This window comes from Lepidochelys kempii, chromosome 3 (assembly GCF_965140265.1).
Source record: "Lepidochelys kempii isolate rLepKem1 chromosome 3, rLepKem1.hap2, whole genome shotgun sequence".
Taxonomy (NCBI): domain Eukaryota; kingdom Metazoa; phylum Chordata; order Testudines; family Cheloniidae; genus Lepidochelys; species Lepidochelys kempii.
The window spans coordinates 108444983-108461535 of NC_133258.1; the positions used below are offsets into that span (position 1 = coordinate 108444983).

At 40.3% G+C, this 16553-nt stretch overlaps 1 protein-coding gene across 5 annotated transcripts in view; it reads left to right on the top strand.

The window, feature by feature from the left end:
• The first annotated feature begins 359 nt into the window (after positions 1-359).
• The window catches only part of AIG1 (androgen induced 1), a 196153-nt gene continuing 179959 nt past the window's right edge, over positions 360-16553 (top strand). For 2 of the 5 annotated variants that reach the window (XR_012158065.1, XR_012158066.1), the window contains exon 1: positions 365-705. Coding sequence is in view for 2 of the 5 variants with exons in the window: in XM_073337496.1 (XP_073193597.1) it covers positions 565-705 (141 nt within the window). In the remaining 3 variants the exon portion in view is untranslated. Of the gene's footprint in view, positions 706-16553 lie in introns of all 5 variants that reach the window. The other 3 variants (XR_012158067.1, XM_073337496.1, XM_073337498.1) reach the window with 3 other exon arrangements.

Consider the following 16553-nt stretch of genomic DNA (forward strand, 5'->3'; position numbering starts at 1 on the left):
CTCAGGTGTATGCATGGGTGTACGCCGGCGTTTGTGAACAGGTGCTCAGACTCTGTAGTCAGACTGGGTCATGGAAGTGCAGGGGCAGCGTGGGTGAAAATGCAAGGCTCTACAGGATAATGACCCTGCCCATATTTATTTCTGCATGTCACCGCATGCTCGCTTTTTGTAGCGCTGGCAAGAAGAATATACAAGTCACACTCACACAGCCCCAGAGGCGGAGGGGTCACCTGCTCCAGGGGTGTCTCCGCTGAAGCAGCAGCAGCAAGCTCAGGGCAGGTTTAGTAGATTGCCATGGTAACCCCTCCTCCAGCATCTCCTCCTTTCCCCGCCCACCTTTGCTCCAGGAAGCACCCTCTTGCCTGAGGAGCTCCGGCTGAGCCGCTCTCCCCGCGGCCGGGCGCGTCTCCCGCGCACAGAACAAGGGGGAGACCCAGGCGCGCGCTCGCGCTTCCTCCCCGGGCCGACCGTCGCGCGCCGCCCGCGCGCCGCCGCGCCAGCCCCGCGCGGGAAGCGCGCCCCCGCTGCCTTGCAGCTCGCAGGCCCCGCTTGCAAAGTGGCGACATGGCGCTCGTGCCCTGCCAGGTGCTGCGAGTCGCCATCCTCCTCTCCTACTTCTCCATCCTGTGCGCGTACAACGCCATTGACATGCCAGCGCATCAGACCTATGGAGGGAGCTGGAAATTTCTGACATTCATAGACCTGGTAAGTTGCCCTCACCTTCGCCCTCCAGCCTGCGGGAGCGTCCCAGCCTAAGCTGCTCCCTCCTGTGTGTGCACTTGGTAAGTGGCTGGAGGTGCCTCCGGGAGCTCTGGCAGGAGAGTCACTGGCCAGCCTGCAATGTTCTGGCCCAGGCGTTTCAGCTCCCTTGTGCATGGGGCTCCCTAGTCCCACTTCCCCCACAAGAGCATCATAATTAGGCGACTTTGTGGGTGGGAAAAAAAGAACTTGCCCTTTTGTGACTCATTGGTTAGTCTCTAAGGTGCCACAAGTCCTCCTTTTCTTTTTGCAAATACAGACTAACACAGCGGTTACTCTGAAACCTGTCATTAAATGGGTAACATTGAAAAGAGCTGGTCACCAATAAAGCAGCAGCAATACTGGATCGATTTTTAAAAAAAACTCCTCTGGCCTGTTTATTGTTTATAGTTGAACAGGCCACAGCAGCCATGTTTGTGTCAACAGAACTGTTAAACATGGTTTTCCTAAAGCAAAATATAGGAGAATATAATGCTGACCACAAAACATACTGTCAAAATAGGAAACATGGCTTGCCACACCTGGCCACCAGAATAATCTTGAGCCTAACACGGGTGAGGTAAAAGTGCCACAAACCACACATTTGGCAACCAGATTCAGCCAGTTTTTTCCTCCAATCCCACCAGTGCACCTGTCGGTTTAGACAAGAACTGTTTCTCACTGCAGTTCAGTGCAAAGATCCAGACCTTACTATCATGCCATAAGACCATTGGGAAAACCCATATCCAGCACTTCAACCATGCTGAATCCAAAAATTGTATCCCTGAACTCCATGATCATACAGCCTAAACAGACAGATGTTAATGCACCTAGTCCACCAGGGGGAAAAAAACAGATCCTGATGTATCCAGGTGCAATACAATGACAAACCTCATATGCAGCACCTGGACCCAGTGGTTTCCCTGCTGAATCCTCAAATTAGATGACAGAATTAGACAAGGCATTATACCATTGCCAGGCCACCATAAAAGTCTAGACCCTGATGCAAGAGCACAGCAGAAACCTGTACTAGCACAATGCCATTAATTTTTGGGCTCAAACTCAAATTCTCCCAACTAAATAGAGCACAAGTGTAACTACTTCTACTACACTAGCTGCTGATAATGCTTGCTGTCTTTTAGATGGTAGAATTTTTTAATTTAGAGCCTAAAACCTATGTGATTTGCTGGGATCCAGGTGCCAGATGCAAGATTTTGTGATACTGTTACCCTAAGGTTAATCAGGATGTAGATTTTCCTGGTGGGGTAGGAGCAACTATTCCATTTTTCTATTTAAAGAAGAGAATTTTTGTGTTTAAGGCCAAGTGCCAGTTACAGGTGTTTGCAGTGCATGCTATGGCTAAATGTATTCTCAGTTTTGACAGTAGGCAGGTGTGGGCTTGACCCAAACAACTGTCTATATCTAATAAGATCTATTTTTACATATGTTAATTTTTCATTGTACTTTACAAATGCAGAACTTTTGTTTTGGGCTTTTCCTATTGAAGAGTTAGCAAGCTTATATTGTTTAAAATTTTAATATTTTAAAATTCAGCTAGAGCTTATTTAATTTTAAATTTTATTCTTTCCCACTCTCTGAACTTTCAAGCTGTGTAGTAGGGTATTGTTGAAAAAAATAGTTTACACTTATAAGATCAGAAATTCTCAGTAGAATTAAAACCAGGATATTTGAATTATAGGTCTCCCACACACACTTCCTTTAAACTTTGAGTTGTTGGCAATGCTATCTCTTAAACCATTTGCAATTAACATAATACAGTATTAAACAAAGTGAGAAGAAAGAAACTCTTTGACTTCAAGTACAAGGGAGATTATTTTGCCCTATCTGGCATTGATATAAGAGTTTCTCCAATATTCAGGTTTCCTGATCATTCATTCTCTGGACATTTTGATCACAGCGTTTAAAAAGGAATCCGTTATTAATGACACTATCTAATGATCTCAATGTGGCAAGTCTGGCTGCGTTGCTGGTTCTGTCTATAATTCCTCTATAGCAGAATTGTCCTTACTTATTATTATTTATTTGTAATACTGTAGTGCATAGAAGGTCTAATCATGGACCAGTACCTTATTGTGCTAGGGTGAGTACAAACACAGAAGAAGGATCCTCTCTAAAGAGCTTACAATCTAAGTCTCTGGGTAACACTGACTCTAGAGTGCTAAGTTGTAGAAAGCCATTTCTTGGATGTAGGATGAGCTGCAAATATGTTCTGTTCGTCCAGAATTTATTTACCTTGGGCTTGGCTTTGTAAAACCTAGAAGTTTGGCATGTATGTTATCTAACCTATATCACTATCCGATTTTGCTCTCAAGACACCAGGATACAACTCAAGAAGTGTCTTAACAGCATTCCTTTTGTCAAAGTGAAATTTATATGCATATTTTGCTCTTCTATTATGCTGTTTGACTTGTTTTAGATTTTTCCCTTTGGGATGCTGGGCTGCACTCAGTGACATGGATTAATAATCCAACTCCCACTGAAGTCAAACAGAAGTCTTTCCATTTATATTAATAGCAGTTGGATCAGACCGTAACTGACTAAAGCTAAAAGCAGACTGTCTTGGTTTTGGGTCTGCTTAACCCTTTACCTGGCTTTCTTGGCCTTACCATTATTATCTAATCCTTGGCCTAATAAAAACAACAAGTAATACCTACCTCTTATAGTTTTTCATCAGTGAATATCAAAGCACTTCGTAGTCTTTAATGTATTCATCCTCACAACGCCTCTGAGAGGTAGAGTATTATTATCCCCATTTTACAGATGGAAAATAGAGGCATAGAGAGGCAAGTGCCTAACCTGTAGTCACACAGGAAGTCTATGACAGAATAAGGAATTAAATCCACATCTTCCAAGTCTTAGGCTAGTGCCCTAACCACAGGACCATCCTTAGGTGGGTGAAGGCTATTTTTAATGTAGCAAAAGTATTACTTGTCAGTAAATAACAATTATTCCCCCAAAAATTATGGCCCACTGTAACAATTTCACATGGACTTTCCCACCATGCAGTCTGATGTGGACTTTCTCACCATCACATTCGTCTATGCATGACATGATCAAAGAGCATCAGGTAAATGTGTGGTTTTTAAATATCTAGTAAAGTAGTCAACTATAACCATGTGCTTCTGTCCCTTAGCTCATAAGGGTCACCCTTTATGGCCCACTTTCCAAATCTGACAGCAGAGAAATATTAATGGTTTCTTAAATAGGGTATGTGTCCCTGACTGCTGGTTTGGTCAAGAAACCGAATCACTTGGATTTGTCTCCTAATTCCTAGCCACCAGACAGACATCTTTAGTTGTTGACGACGTTCAGTAATATCCAAGGGGCCTAATGGTGTCTCATATAAGGATACATTTCTCCATTTCTACTGGGTTAACTGCCCTGTCTTCAGGAAATAAGATGCTATCAGAGCCAGTGAGGCTACTGTTCTCCAGAAGGAAAGTTTGGATGTTTTCAGGCACACTTGCACTATATTGTATGATGGCTTTAAGGCTTGCAGAGCTCTTTTGTAAGTTTCAGTTTCCTCAACTACTTGCAATGTCCCTGCATCAGTCACATTCAGAAAATGTCTAGACAAAATATCGGCAACAGAATCTTGGCAGGCATGTATTCTCACCGCAGATTGTACATCAACGAGCTTAGACTGAGTCTTTGACATCTCACTGGCACACAGTGCAAGCACTTGCTGTTTACGAGGGGTATGAGAGGTTTGTAGTCAGTCAGAAGTGAGGTTTGGAATCTAATCTGAACAAGAAATTTGGACATTTTTTGCATGCTGAGACTGTCGTGAGGCATTCCTTCTCAATCGGCACAAGAGTCTCAACATCAGTCAGTCACCTGGAGAAATTAGGCAACTGGCTATAGCTGGCCATAATGCCCTGGCAATAATGCTTCCTCTAACCTAGTTATTAGTATCTGCGCTTAATATGGTTGTGCATCAAATGATACTATTCGGTAGCTGAAAAGAATTTGAAGCAAAAACTAAATAGCCAAAACATTCCTATTCTCTGCTCATTAATTTGTACTTTATCCTTGCAGTAGATTTCCAGCTCTTTCCCTGCTTATAAAAATCTGTGCTTTTGGGGAAATTCATGGACTATGAAGCCCCAGAGTAATGGCCAGTTCCCATCAAAATTAACATTTATTTGTTTTGTGTCATTTAGTTAGAGGGTGGATATCTACTGCATGATCTTTCAGACTGTTCATCATAATATATCCATTTATATAGTCCGTATTTGTCTGTTTTGCCTAGCAACAAGTATACTGGTAGAATTTGGATGTCCATTCTCATATATTTCCTTAGATGTGAATTCTTAGTCTTTCCTGTCCTTGAATTTTTAATTCCTAGCAATGGAACGTTTACCTAGTTCATGGAGCAATATTGAAGGTACATTTTGACAATATACCAGTTATGCTTACCACTGCTGCTGCGAATAACCGCCTCTGCTTTAATTTCTCTTCTTGGCATGTAAAGGTAGATGCTGTTCAAAGTAAATGTGCCTCCTTATTCCTGGTGAAAACTTCTTTATAGCTACAACAACATTTTCCCTCCTTTTCAACCCCACAAACTTAATTAGGCCTCACTAAGTTACCTACAGTGGAATGGTGAAGAAGGTGGTTCAGATGGGATACATTTAAGAGCAAACATAATAAGATGTGTAAAATTTCTTGACTTGGTATCTGCCCTCCTCCACCCAGTTTAGACTTTCAGAGTTAAATATAATTTGAAAAGCTCTGTTAGATTGGAAATGGTGTTTGAATGCGTAGTAGGAAGTGGAGGTTGGCCATTTGTTATGTATAGTAGTCATTTTGATACTTCTATCTTAATAAAGATAACTGTGATTTATTAACAACATGGTCTTGAATAATGTTGAACGTGTTAAGTATATTCATAACTTATGATTCAGGGTAGCTGGAGTTAGGAAAGAACTGATTCTCTCCCACACCCCCATTCCAATGTGTAACATTGCATACATTGGCTCTGTAGTTTTGCTTTGTTTTGTCGTTCCATTCAAGAGTAAGATTTTCGGTGTCATATCTGTACCTTCTTTTACCTGCAAAACACTTAGAACACTGTGGGGCACTACAAGAAACAACGGCAATGATCTGTATAGTAAAGCATCATGTATTAGCTGCTGTTGGACTAATTAGCCAGATCAGGTGTCTGATCCTGCATGGCTATGGCAAATTTAATGTTCCTGTTACCTTACCAAACCTGGAAAAGCTCTATTCTCCTGCATCTGGCACATTTACCATTGTCTGCTTCATCAAATGTACGGGACAATCTAGATTTCTGTTGAAACAATGTTGCAGTTGAAGTGATTTGAAACTATCTTAAAGGAGTTTTGTTCTTCCCCGTTGTTGGCATGATTTGGATCTGTATTCTCAGGCACATCCTTGCCAGAGGCAATATACACCAATGCTAGCAGCCTATGTAACAAACAAGGCCACGAAATCACACTAGTGAACAGAATGACTGGCTCCTTAAGCACCTATCTATAATATGTAGGGAAAAAACTTGCATGATCATGCGGGACTTAAATCTGAGTGAAATATGCTGGAGATCTCATTACACCAGTACTGAAACATCCTTGGAATTTCTAAATATTGTGGATGAAAGTTTCCTAACTCTAAAAAGTGTTGCATCCAGCATGAGGGATTTCTATTGACAGTTGAAGAGGAATTGATCCAAGAACTATAACATAGTGATAGCTTAGGCATAAGTGATCATGACTTGATCACATTTGTAATGTGCAAAAAGAATAAAGTCCAAACTACTCACCATTTAAAAGGGCCAATTTCACAAAGCTGAAAATAATTAGGAGCCAAACCAGCTGGGAAAGAGAATTTAAAGGAAAAAATGTGAAAGAATTGGGAATTCTGTAAGAACATTTTACTAGATGCCCAAATGCCACTACCACAAGAGAGGAAGAAGGCAGCACTGGTTAAAAACCATCTTGACTTAATGAGTCAGTGAAGGCAGCTATTTAAAAAAAACAAAATATAAAAATGAAAGAAAGGGGAAGTTGATGATAATGAATATATATATATATGGGAAGCAAGGAATTGTACAAAGGGGCATAGGGCGAAATCTGTGGCCAGGAGAGTTGAGGACAAGAAGTTCAGTAGCAGAGCGGGGGTGGGGTGGGATGTGGGAGCTATCCAATTTAATAGCGACTGAATGCAGTGCATATGCTTACCTGTCTTTTGGACAGTTGGTATATGTATGCACGCAGTGCAAGCAGCTCATGGCCTCAGAGACACAGTATGGGCTCTTGAGGCCAGAGTGGCTGCACTGGAGAGGCTAAGGGAGATGTAGGGTCAATGGTGAGCTGGAGCCGGTTCGCTAGAACCAGTTGTTAAATTTAGAAGATTTATTTATAAATATATTTATAAATTTATTATTAGGGTATGTGTCACCTCAGGAAGGGATGCAGAGTTATAATTTCTAGACACCTTAAATGACTGCTTCTTGGAGTATCTTGTCCTGGAACCCACAAGGGGAAAGGCAGTTCTTGATTTTGTCTTATGTTGAGCACAGAATCTGGTCCAAGAGGTGAATATAGTTGAACCGCTTGGTAATAGCAACCATAATGTAATTAAATGTAGGTTCCTAGTAGAGGGGAAAATACCAAAGAAACCCGTTACAGTAGAACTTAACTTAAAAAGGGGAACTACACAAAAATGAGGAAGCTAGTTAAACAGAACTTAAAAAAAGAACAGTCACAAGGATGAAAAGCCTGCAAACTGCAGGAAAACTATTTAAAAACACCAAAAGAGAGGCTCAGACTAAATGTGTACTCCCCCCACTGCCCCAAAAAAAACAAACAGCGAAAGAACCAAAAAATGCCACCAGGGCTAACCAGAGTAAAAGAGGTGGTTAGAGGCAAAAATACATCCTTTTAAAAATTGGAAGTCAGATCCTACTGAGGAAAATAGAAAGGAGCATAAAATTTGGCAAGTTAAGTGTAAAAGTATAATTAGGTGGCCAAGAAAGAATTTGAAGAGCAAAATCATACAATGTAATGGGGGCTAATTTAGCTACAACTAGTCAGGAGAAAGATCTTGGAGTCATTGTGGATAGTTCTCTGAAGACGTTCATGCAGTGTGCAGCGGCAGTCAAAAAAGCAAACGGGATGTTCGGAATCATTACAAAAGGGATAGCGAATAAAACGGAAAATATCTTATTGCCCTTATATAAATCCATGGTACTCCCACATCTTGAATACTGCATACAGATGTGGTCCCTTCATCTCAAAAAAGATATACTCGCATTAGAAAAGGTTCAGAAAAGGGCAACTAAAACGATGTATGTAGTCCATTAATGGCTATTTGCCAGAATGGGTAAGGAATGGTGTCCCTTGCCTCTGTTTGTCAGAGGGTGGAGATGGATGGCAGGAGAGAGATCACTTGATCATTACCTGTTAGGTTCACTCCCTCTGGGGCATCTGGCATTGGCCACTGTTGGTAGACAGGATACTGGGCTGGATGGACCTTTGCTCTGACCCAGTATAGCCGTTCTTATGTTCTAACTAGCTGAAGAAACAAAAACTAACAGCATATTTTTTAAGTACATCAGAAGCAGGAAGCCTGCCAAACAGTCAGTTGGGCCACTGGATGATTGAGGTGCTAAGGAAGCACTCAAAGGAGACAAGGCCATTGTGAAAAAGCTAAATGAATTCTTTGTATCAGTCTTCACTACAGAGGCTGTGGGGGAGATCCCCACACCTGACCCATTCTTTTTAGGAGACAAATCTGCGGAACTGTCCCTGACTGTCAATAGAGGAGGTTTGGGAACAAATTGATAAATTAAACAATAATAATTCACCAGGACCAGATGTTGTTCACCCAGGTGTTCTGGAGGTACTCAAATGTGAAACTGCAGAACTATTAAGTATGGTACATAGCCTCTCTCTTAAATCAGCCTCTGTAACAGGTGACTGGAGGGTAGCTGCTGTAACAGATTTTTTTTAAAAAAGGCTCCAGAGGTAATGCTGGCAATAACAGACAGATAAGCCTAACTTCAGTGTTAGATAGATTTGTTGAAATTATAGTGAAGAACAAAATTATCAGACAGATAAACACAGTATGTTGGGGGAAGTAACAACATGGTTTTTACCATCAAGAAGGATCTTGGAGTAATCATGGATATCACAGAGTTCTGTAAAATCATGAATGGTATTGAGAAAGTGAATAGGGAGATGTTGTTTACCCCTTCACATAACACAAGAACTAGGGTTTACCCAGTGAAATTAATAGGCAACAGGTTTAAAACAAATAAAAGGATGTGCTTCTTCACACAATGCACAGTCAGCCTGTGGAACTCCTTGCCAGGGTATATTGTGAAGGCCAAAAGTGTAACTGGATTAAAAAAAAATTAGCTAAGTTCATGGAAGATAGGTCCATCAATGGCTATTAGCCAAAATGGTCAGGGATACGACTTCATGCTGTGGGTGTCCCTAAACCTCCAACTGCCAGAAGCTGGGAGTGAATAACGGGGTAGATCACTTGAAATTGCCCTGTTCTGTTCATTCCCCTGAAGAATCTGGCACTGGCCACTGTCAGAAGACAGGATACTGGGCTAGATGGACCATTGGTCTGACCTAATATGGCCATTCTTATGTTGTTAAGAAGGAGGTGTTTTGGGTTTGCTTGTTTTTTTAAGAATATTAGGAACAAAAATAATCCTAGCAATCCATTAGTAGGTGGGAATGGTAGAATTGTCCATAATAAGGCAGAAGTGTTCAAAAAATATTTCTGTTCTGCATATGGGAAAAAAAAACAGATGATGTAGTCGTATCAGATGATGAAATACTTTTCATTCCAATAGTAATTCAGGGAGATGTTAAATAGCAGCTACTAAAGTTAAACATTTTAAAATCAGCACATCTGGATAACTTGCACCCAAGAGTTTTAAAAGAACTAGCTGAGGATCTAGCTGGACCATTAATGTTGTTAATAACTCTGAACACTGGGGAAGTTCCAGAAGCCTGGAAGAAAACTAATGTTGTGCCAATATATAAAAAGGATAAATGGGATGACCTGGGTAATTATAGGCCTGTCAGCCTGACTTTAATCATGGGCAAAATAATGGAATGGCTGATGTGGCACTTGATTAATAAAGAATTAAAGAAGGGTAATATAATTAATACGAATCAACATGGGTTTTTGGAGAACAAATCTTGTCAAACAAACTTGGTATTTTTGATGAGATTAAAGTTTGGTTGATTAAGTATATTACATCAACCATTTTTACCATTGTCTTCTGTATGGCATTTAACTTAGCACCACATGACATTTTGGTTAAAACAGACTGCAGCGGTTCTCAAATTTTAATGGGATCGGCAGGGCTGGCTTAGACTTGCTGGGGCCAAAGCTTGAGCCACACCTCCGGGGGCTGAAGCTGAAGGCCGAGGGCTTCAGCCCTGGGCATTGGGGCTCAGCTTACAGGCCCCCTACTTAGGACTGAAGCCCTTGGGCTTGACTTTGGCCCCCCCACCTGGGGGTGGGGCTCGGGCAGGCTCAGGCTTGGCTCTCCCTCCTGGGGACATGTAGTAATTTTTGTTGTCAGAAGGGGGTCACGGTGCAATGAAGTTTGAGAACCCCTGGACTAGAACAATATAAAAAACATGGCACACATTAAGTGGGTGCAGACTGGCTGACAGGTCTCAAAACATAATTGTAAATGGGGAAGCACTAAGCAAGTGTGTTTCTGGGTGGGGAGGGATTGGTTCTTGGCCCTGTGGTATTCAACATTTTTTCATCAGTGACCTTGAAGAAGAAAAAAATCATCACTGATGAAATTTGCAGGTGACACAAAGTCTGGGGGAATCATAAATAATGAAGATGACAGATCACTGATTTGTGTGATCTGGATTGCTTGATAAGATGGGCAGAAGCAAAAAATATGCATGTTAATACTGCCAAATGTAGAGCTACCCATCTAGGAATAAGAATGGGGGCCATACTTATAGGACAGGGCCTCTATCCTAACAAGCAGTGTCTGCTGCAGTTTCCACGGTATGCATCCGATGAAGTGAGCTGTAGCTCACGAAAGCTTATGCTCAAATAAATTGGTTAGTCTCTAAGGTGCCACAAGTACTCCTTTTCTTTTTGAAAAAAACTTGGGGGTTCTGGTAGATAATCAGTTGAATATGAACACCCAGCACATAGTTGTGGGCATAAAACGCTAAAGTGACCCTTCGATGTATAACAGGATTTTTGAATAGGGAGGTTATATTATCTATATTTGGCACTGGTGCAACTGCCATTGGAATACTGTATCCAGTTCTTGTGGCCACAGCTGTCTCTGGGTCTCTCACACACACACACTAACTCTGGGTCACACACTCACTGTGTCTGGGTCACGTGCTCACACACACTCACTCTGTCTCTTTCATACTCACCTCCCAACACATACTTATATTGTTGTTGTTGTTTCTTGGTACTTCCTGCAAGGCACATATATTCTCTGTAATTTTATTCTTTCAAAGTGTGTTATTTTAGTGGTTTGACTGGTCCATGCATTTAATAATTTTTATTTCTCTTACACTTAAATCTAATTCTTTGACTAGTGAGTTCTAAAATGCCTAACCTGTCCTGGGTGGAGTAATTATCCCTATGATAACTTTTAAAAAAATATATTATAACTAGGTTTTTTGTTTCTGCTGCTGGCACACATCCACACATACCTCAGTGCACATAAAATTTATTCCACATATGGATGGAAAAAATTAGAGGGAACACTGGTCACAGTTGAAAAAAGATATTGACAAGTTGGAGAGTATTCAGAGAAGAGCCATGAATATGAATAAAGGATTAGAAAACACGCCTTATATTGATAAAAATATTGAGCTCCTTGAATCTATTTTAACAAAGAGAAGGTCTTCATCGTCATTTGCACATACTTGTAAGGGGAACAAAAAATTGATAATGCGATCTTCAGTCTAGCACACAAAGGTATAACAATCTCCAAGGGCTGGATGTTGAAGCTAGATAGATAAGATGCACTTTTTTAATGGTGAAAGTCATTTATCATTGGAACATTTACCAAGGGTTGTGGTGGATTCTCCATTACTGTTAATTTTTAAATAAAGATTGGATGCATTTTAAAAAGATATACTCTAATTCCAACAGAAATTAATTCAGGGAAGTTCTATAGCCTGTTTTATACAGGTCATCAGACTAGATTATCACAGGGGCTTAGGGTGACCAGATGTCCCTATTTGATAGGGATAGTCCTGATATTTGGGGCATTTTCTTCTGTAGGTGCCTATTACCCCCCCCAAACCCCTGTCCTGATTTTTCACACTTGCTGTCTGGTCACCCTACAGGGGCTTCTGGTTTTATAATCTATAAAATTGGCATACTGATATTTACCCACCTTTGTCAAGTGACTTGTTGGGAGAGACAGGGCAGTTTGAGATTAAAGGCATTACATAAAAGTGAACTATTATTTGTTCTTCCAAAGGATGAGTCACCAGCATGTTTACACAGCATTGTAAAGGTCCATTGCACACCCTCTTGCAAGCTCAATATAATGCTGCAGTTGAGCCCCACCTCAGTTTCCCCTGATTAGGGCAGCAATAGATTCACTTGAAGAGCATGGGCAAGAAAAGCTAACATACATTAACAAAATAGCATGTCCCCTTTTAATAAGGCTTCAGGACAGGAGCAATTATAATAAACAGTTCATAAGGTCCTTACCTCAGGGACCTGGTTGAGAACTCCTAAGCTTAACATCTCTAATACCAAGTCTCTGCATCTGGTTAAGCTGTTCTCCTGCAGCCTGAGCAAAATCCCCACCTACTATAGTTTACCATCCCCACACCCTTGCATTGGTTCCTCTTTCATATAACCCAGCTCTAGGGTGTGGCAGGGCCACTTTGATTGCACCCAGGCTCTTCCTGCTGTAGCCTCCACCCTTTTCCATAATGGGGTAATACAGTCCTTCACAATCATCCTGTTCCTACTGTAGCTGTTGAGTACACAATCAGGAGCAATGATTTAGTTGTCAGTTCACAGAGCAGGAAGCTACAGAATTGCTCTTTACGGGATAACGAAGTGAGATTTCTTAATGGTGTTTAATACATTTGAGAGAAAGAGAAATACATATGTATGGGAGCCTTTTAAAACTGTATGTTTTACAGTTTTCTTTAATCTCTCAGGTTGTAAACATGTCAGAGAAACCGTTCTGAATAGCACCCTAGACACTAATAAAAATGTAATAATTTCACTCTTGTGTTTCTTATTGTGTGTGTCATGTTTCTCTGTTACTTTTGTAAAGCTATTGTAAACCGAATACTATTTTAGGGCTACATTTAAAATTTTTATATTAATATGACTTTATTTTACAACTAGAAGTTAATATATAAAACATGTAATTTTCATAATAATTCACAAATTATGTCCGTCATGAAATTTCTAATGTGTAGTATTTTCTTTTTTTGCAGGGGTGAGATTTGAGGTTTTCTATATTATTTATAGGCATGGTAGTGGCTTTAATTCGTAACACTAGAATTCTTTCACTAATTTACCTTACATAAGTTATAGGTATGATTATATAATAGTGCTACATTATTAAATTTGGTGAGAAATCTGGAATGTTGCTAGAACAGTGTCAAGCAATGGAAACTCCATCAATGGTTTCTTGAGAAATTTCCAGTCCTCTCTGGGTTTTTTAAATGTTTCTTTTAGTGATATGGGTAGCTAAATCATTGCTATTTATATGCATGTGAAAAATTAACTTTGTTGTGCACTATATAAAATATGTCTTGTTTGAATCCAGGAATTTTGGATGCATCTAATGTATCATATGTGCATTAGGTTGTCCTTTTTGGAACTTACTCCCAACATAAAATGTTTAAATGATATATAGTTGCCATTTTAAATATATTGCTTTTATGTTCGTGAGGATACATAAGTATAATCCAGGGACAAATTTGCTGACTTGGTTTAACTCTGTTGAAGAAAGCTTGTACAATAAGATAGTTAGCTGATATAGAAAGTTGTTGGACTTTGTTTTCATTAAAAATGAAACAAGGCTCTGAGCCATTGACTTCATTGTGGCTGTCTGTCCGTGGAGTGGTTTGTATGCATGCAAAGAATTGCAGGATCAGAGACAAAATACGTGCAATCACTTATTTTATTTCTTAACCTGAAAAAGGAAATGCAACTTGATCATTAGACACCAAACATACAAATCCAGTCAAGATATTAAAAGTAAGAGTCAGATATAAAAAATAAGAGGTAGGTTAAATCTTCACTAATGTATTATTGTATGTATAATGGATATACAAAGACACAAATATACCCAAAAAACCCAATAAAATTATATCAAAATTATATAAATCATTCAGAAAAAACTTCAGGAAACCAGAATAGCAAAACATTGAAATTCCACCAAAGTATACATATGTAGGGATTTCTTTTGCTTGCTTTTTTGTTTGGGAGGGAGGAAGGAAAAGTACAGTAAAATAAAGTAAAGAGTTCAGTAAAAATAAACCATATTGCAACAGATTAAATACTAACGTGTATAATATAACAAGATAAACTATGTGCTGTACATGCAGAGAAACTGTTTTAAATCCACAAGATACTATTATGCCAAGTATTTGACTGAATGAGATAGATTTAATAAAATATCCCAAATTCCTTCCATTGCACAAAGTCTTCCTTCTTTTTCTTGCTGCAACTTTTCATATTTAATCACCACAGATATTATATTCCAACATGCAGACACTGACATTTGGATATGTTTTCAGTTCAGCTGCATTAATTTAGGTCCTGATCTTACAAGGTGTTCTGCAGGGGCGCAGGTGTTCACCCTCCTGGAGTTTCTGGTAGGATTGTGGCTGTAATCCAGTACAACTCCAACCACTAAATGCTACCTAAACCAGCATCATTGGTAGCTTTATATCTTTTCAGCAGAATTCTAGACTGTGTAATGTATAGAAGTGTAGGTGAATTCACATGATATTGGATGAATTTTTGTACCTGAAACTAGAATGCTTTAATTACTGAGCTGTACATACAATAAGGTCCCTTTATCTGAATTACTGCTCTAATAAAGATGAGTCTGGGGACTGCTCTTCTCGTTTTAACTATAGTTCAACATAGGCGCCAGCTCCGTGGGTGCTCCGGGGCATGCTCAGCACCCACAGGAAGTCCCATGGATCAACTCCTCCCCCTCCACACCAGCCCTCCCTCCTGCCTGCGGTCCCCACCAATCAGCGCCTTCCCCTCCCTCCAGTGCCTCCCACATGCCTAGGATCAGCTATTCAGCAGCATTCAGGAGGCGTGGAGGGGACAGGAAGTGGTAGGGAAGAGCAGAAGCAGGAAGAGGTGGGGTGGAGGTTTGGGGGAAAGGTGGAGTGGGGGTCGAGCATCCCCCCCACGAATGGAGAAGTCAGCACTTCTGAGTCCAGATATACCTGTGGCTTATAAGAAAGGAAAGCTGACCTGAACATGTTGGCCTGTTTTGAGTACTTAAGTGGAGCGTACGCTTTTGTTTGGGTTTCTGCCCAGGGGTGAATTTCATTCCTAGTGACTGCTTTGCCAGATCTTTCCCCACTCAGTTGCTTTTATTTTTATGGATATATCTTTTTTAGCCAGTTCTTAAGAAGTTCAGTAAGTTCAAAGTCATCATTAGTTTTTAAAGCATTGCAAAGGAATTTCATTTTGTGCTCTTTTTTTCTTTCCTATTATGAGATAAACAAAGGGTTTTCAACTCAAAATGGTGAAATTCACCACACCTGCGTAAAGCATAACTAACTTCAGTGGGTGGATTTGCTTCCTTATGTCTCCATAAAAATTCAGATGGAAACTGATCATTTTGAGAACTATTAACAAAATATCTGGCATTTGGATAGGAAGAAATTGAATCAAGGTAAAATTTCCAAGCTTGCTTCTATATGATTTAACATCAAATTGTAAATATGGTAATTTCTTCCCGCCCCTATTCATTGGATTAAGTAAGTAGGTGATCTCCAGTAGCTTTTTGCCCGCCAGTTTGGGGAGCTGTATGGTACCCTCCCTTCCACATAGTTTTCATTGTGTGGTATTCTTCTGCATCATGGAGGAGGCCTGCAACATTTCGAGGATTTATTGGAAACAAGTTAGGCTCATCTGAAATGTTTGAAAACACACACAGCCTGATTCTCATTTACACTAAGGCCACTTGATGCCACTCTAGCTTTGTAAACAGGCCCATACAGTTTTACCTTGTAGTGTTTAAGATGAGACTTCCAGGGCCTACAGTCCCTGCGCACCCAAACTTGCCATTGACTCACCTCACTGATGACTTGCGTACACAATACATTTCCAAACCCATAATTCTCAAAGGGTGTAGCTCCATCAGCACTAGCACTAGTGGAATCTATAATGCAGACAAGTTATGGGCGTTTTTACCGTCAAGTTGTCTAACAGGGTTAGTTGTCACAGACCTTACAATGCCTGCGCCTTGTCTACAATATATTTTAAAAATGGTAATAGCACAAGTGGAACTTCATCTTTTGGTGGGTAGAGGTCTGAAATGTCTTAGTGAAGACAAGGCATAGGAGTTTGCCTCAGCAAGGAATTCAGGATTGTGCTCTAAATCACCACACAAAACAAGGCACGTTTAGACTCCGTCTGCATAGGCAAACAAGGTGTGTTTTCCCAAATAAGTTAGCTCAAGTGAGTTAGATTAAGTCAATTGAAAATGACCTTAACACCTGTCTAATGCCTTTTAGATCATTTGAGCTGGTTACATGGTAGCCTAGGAGGGAGCCTAATTTGAATTTTAATGGGATTTC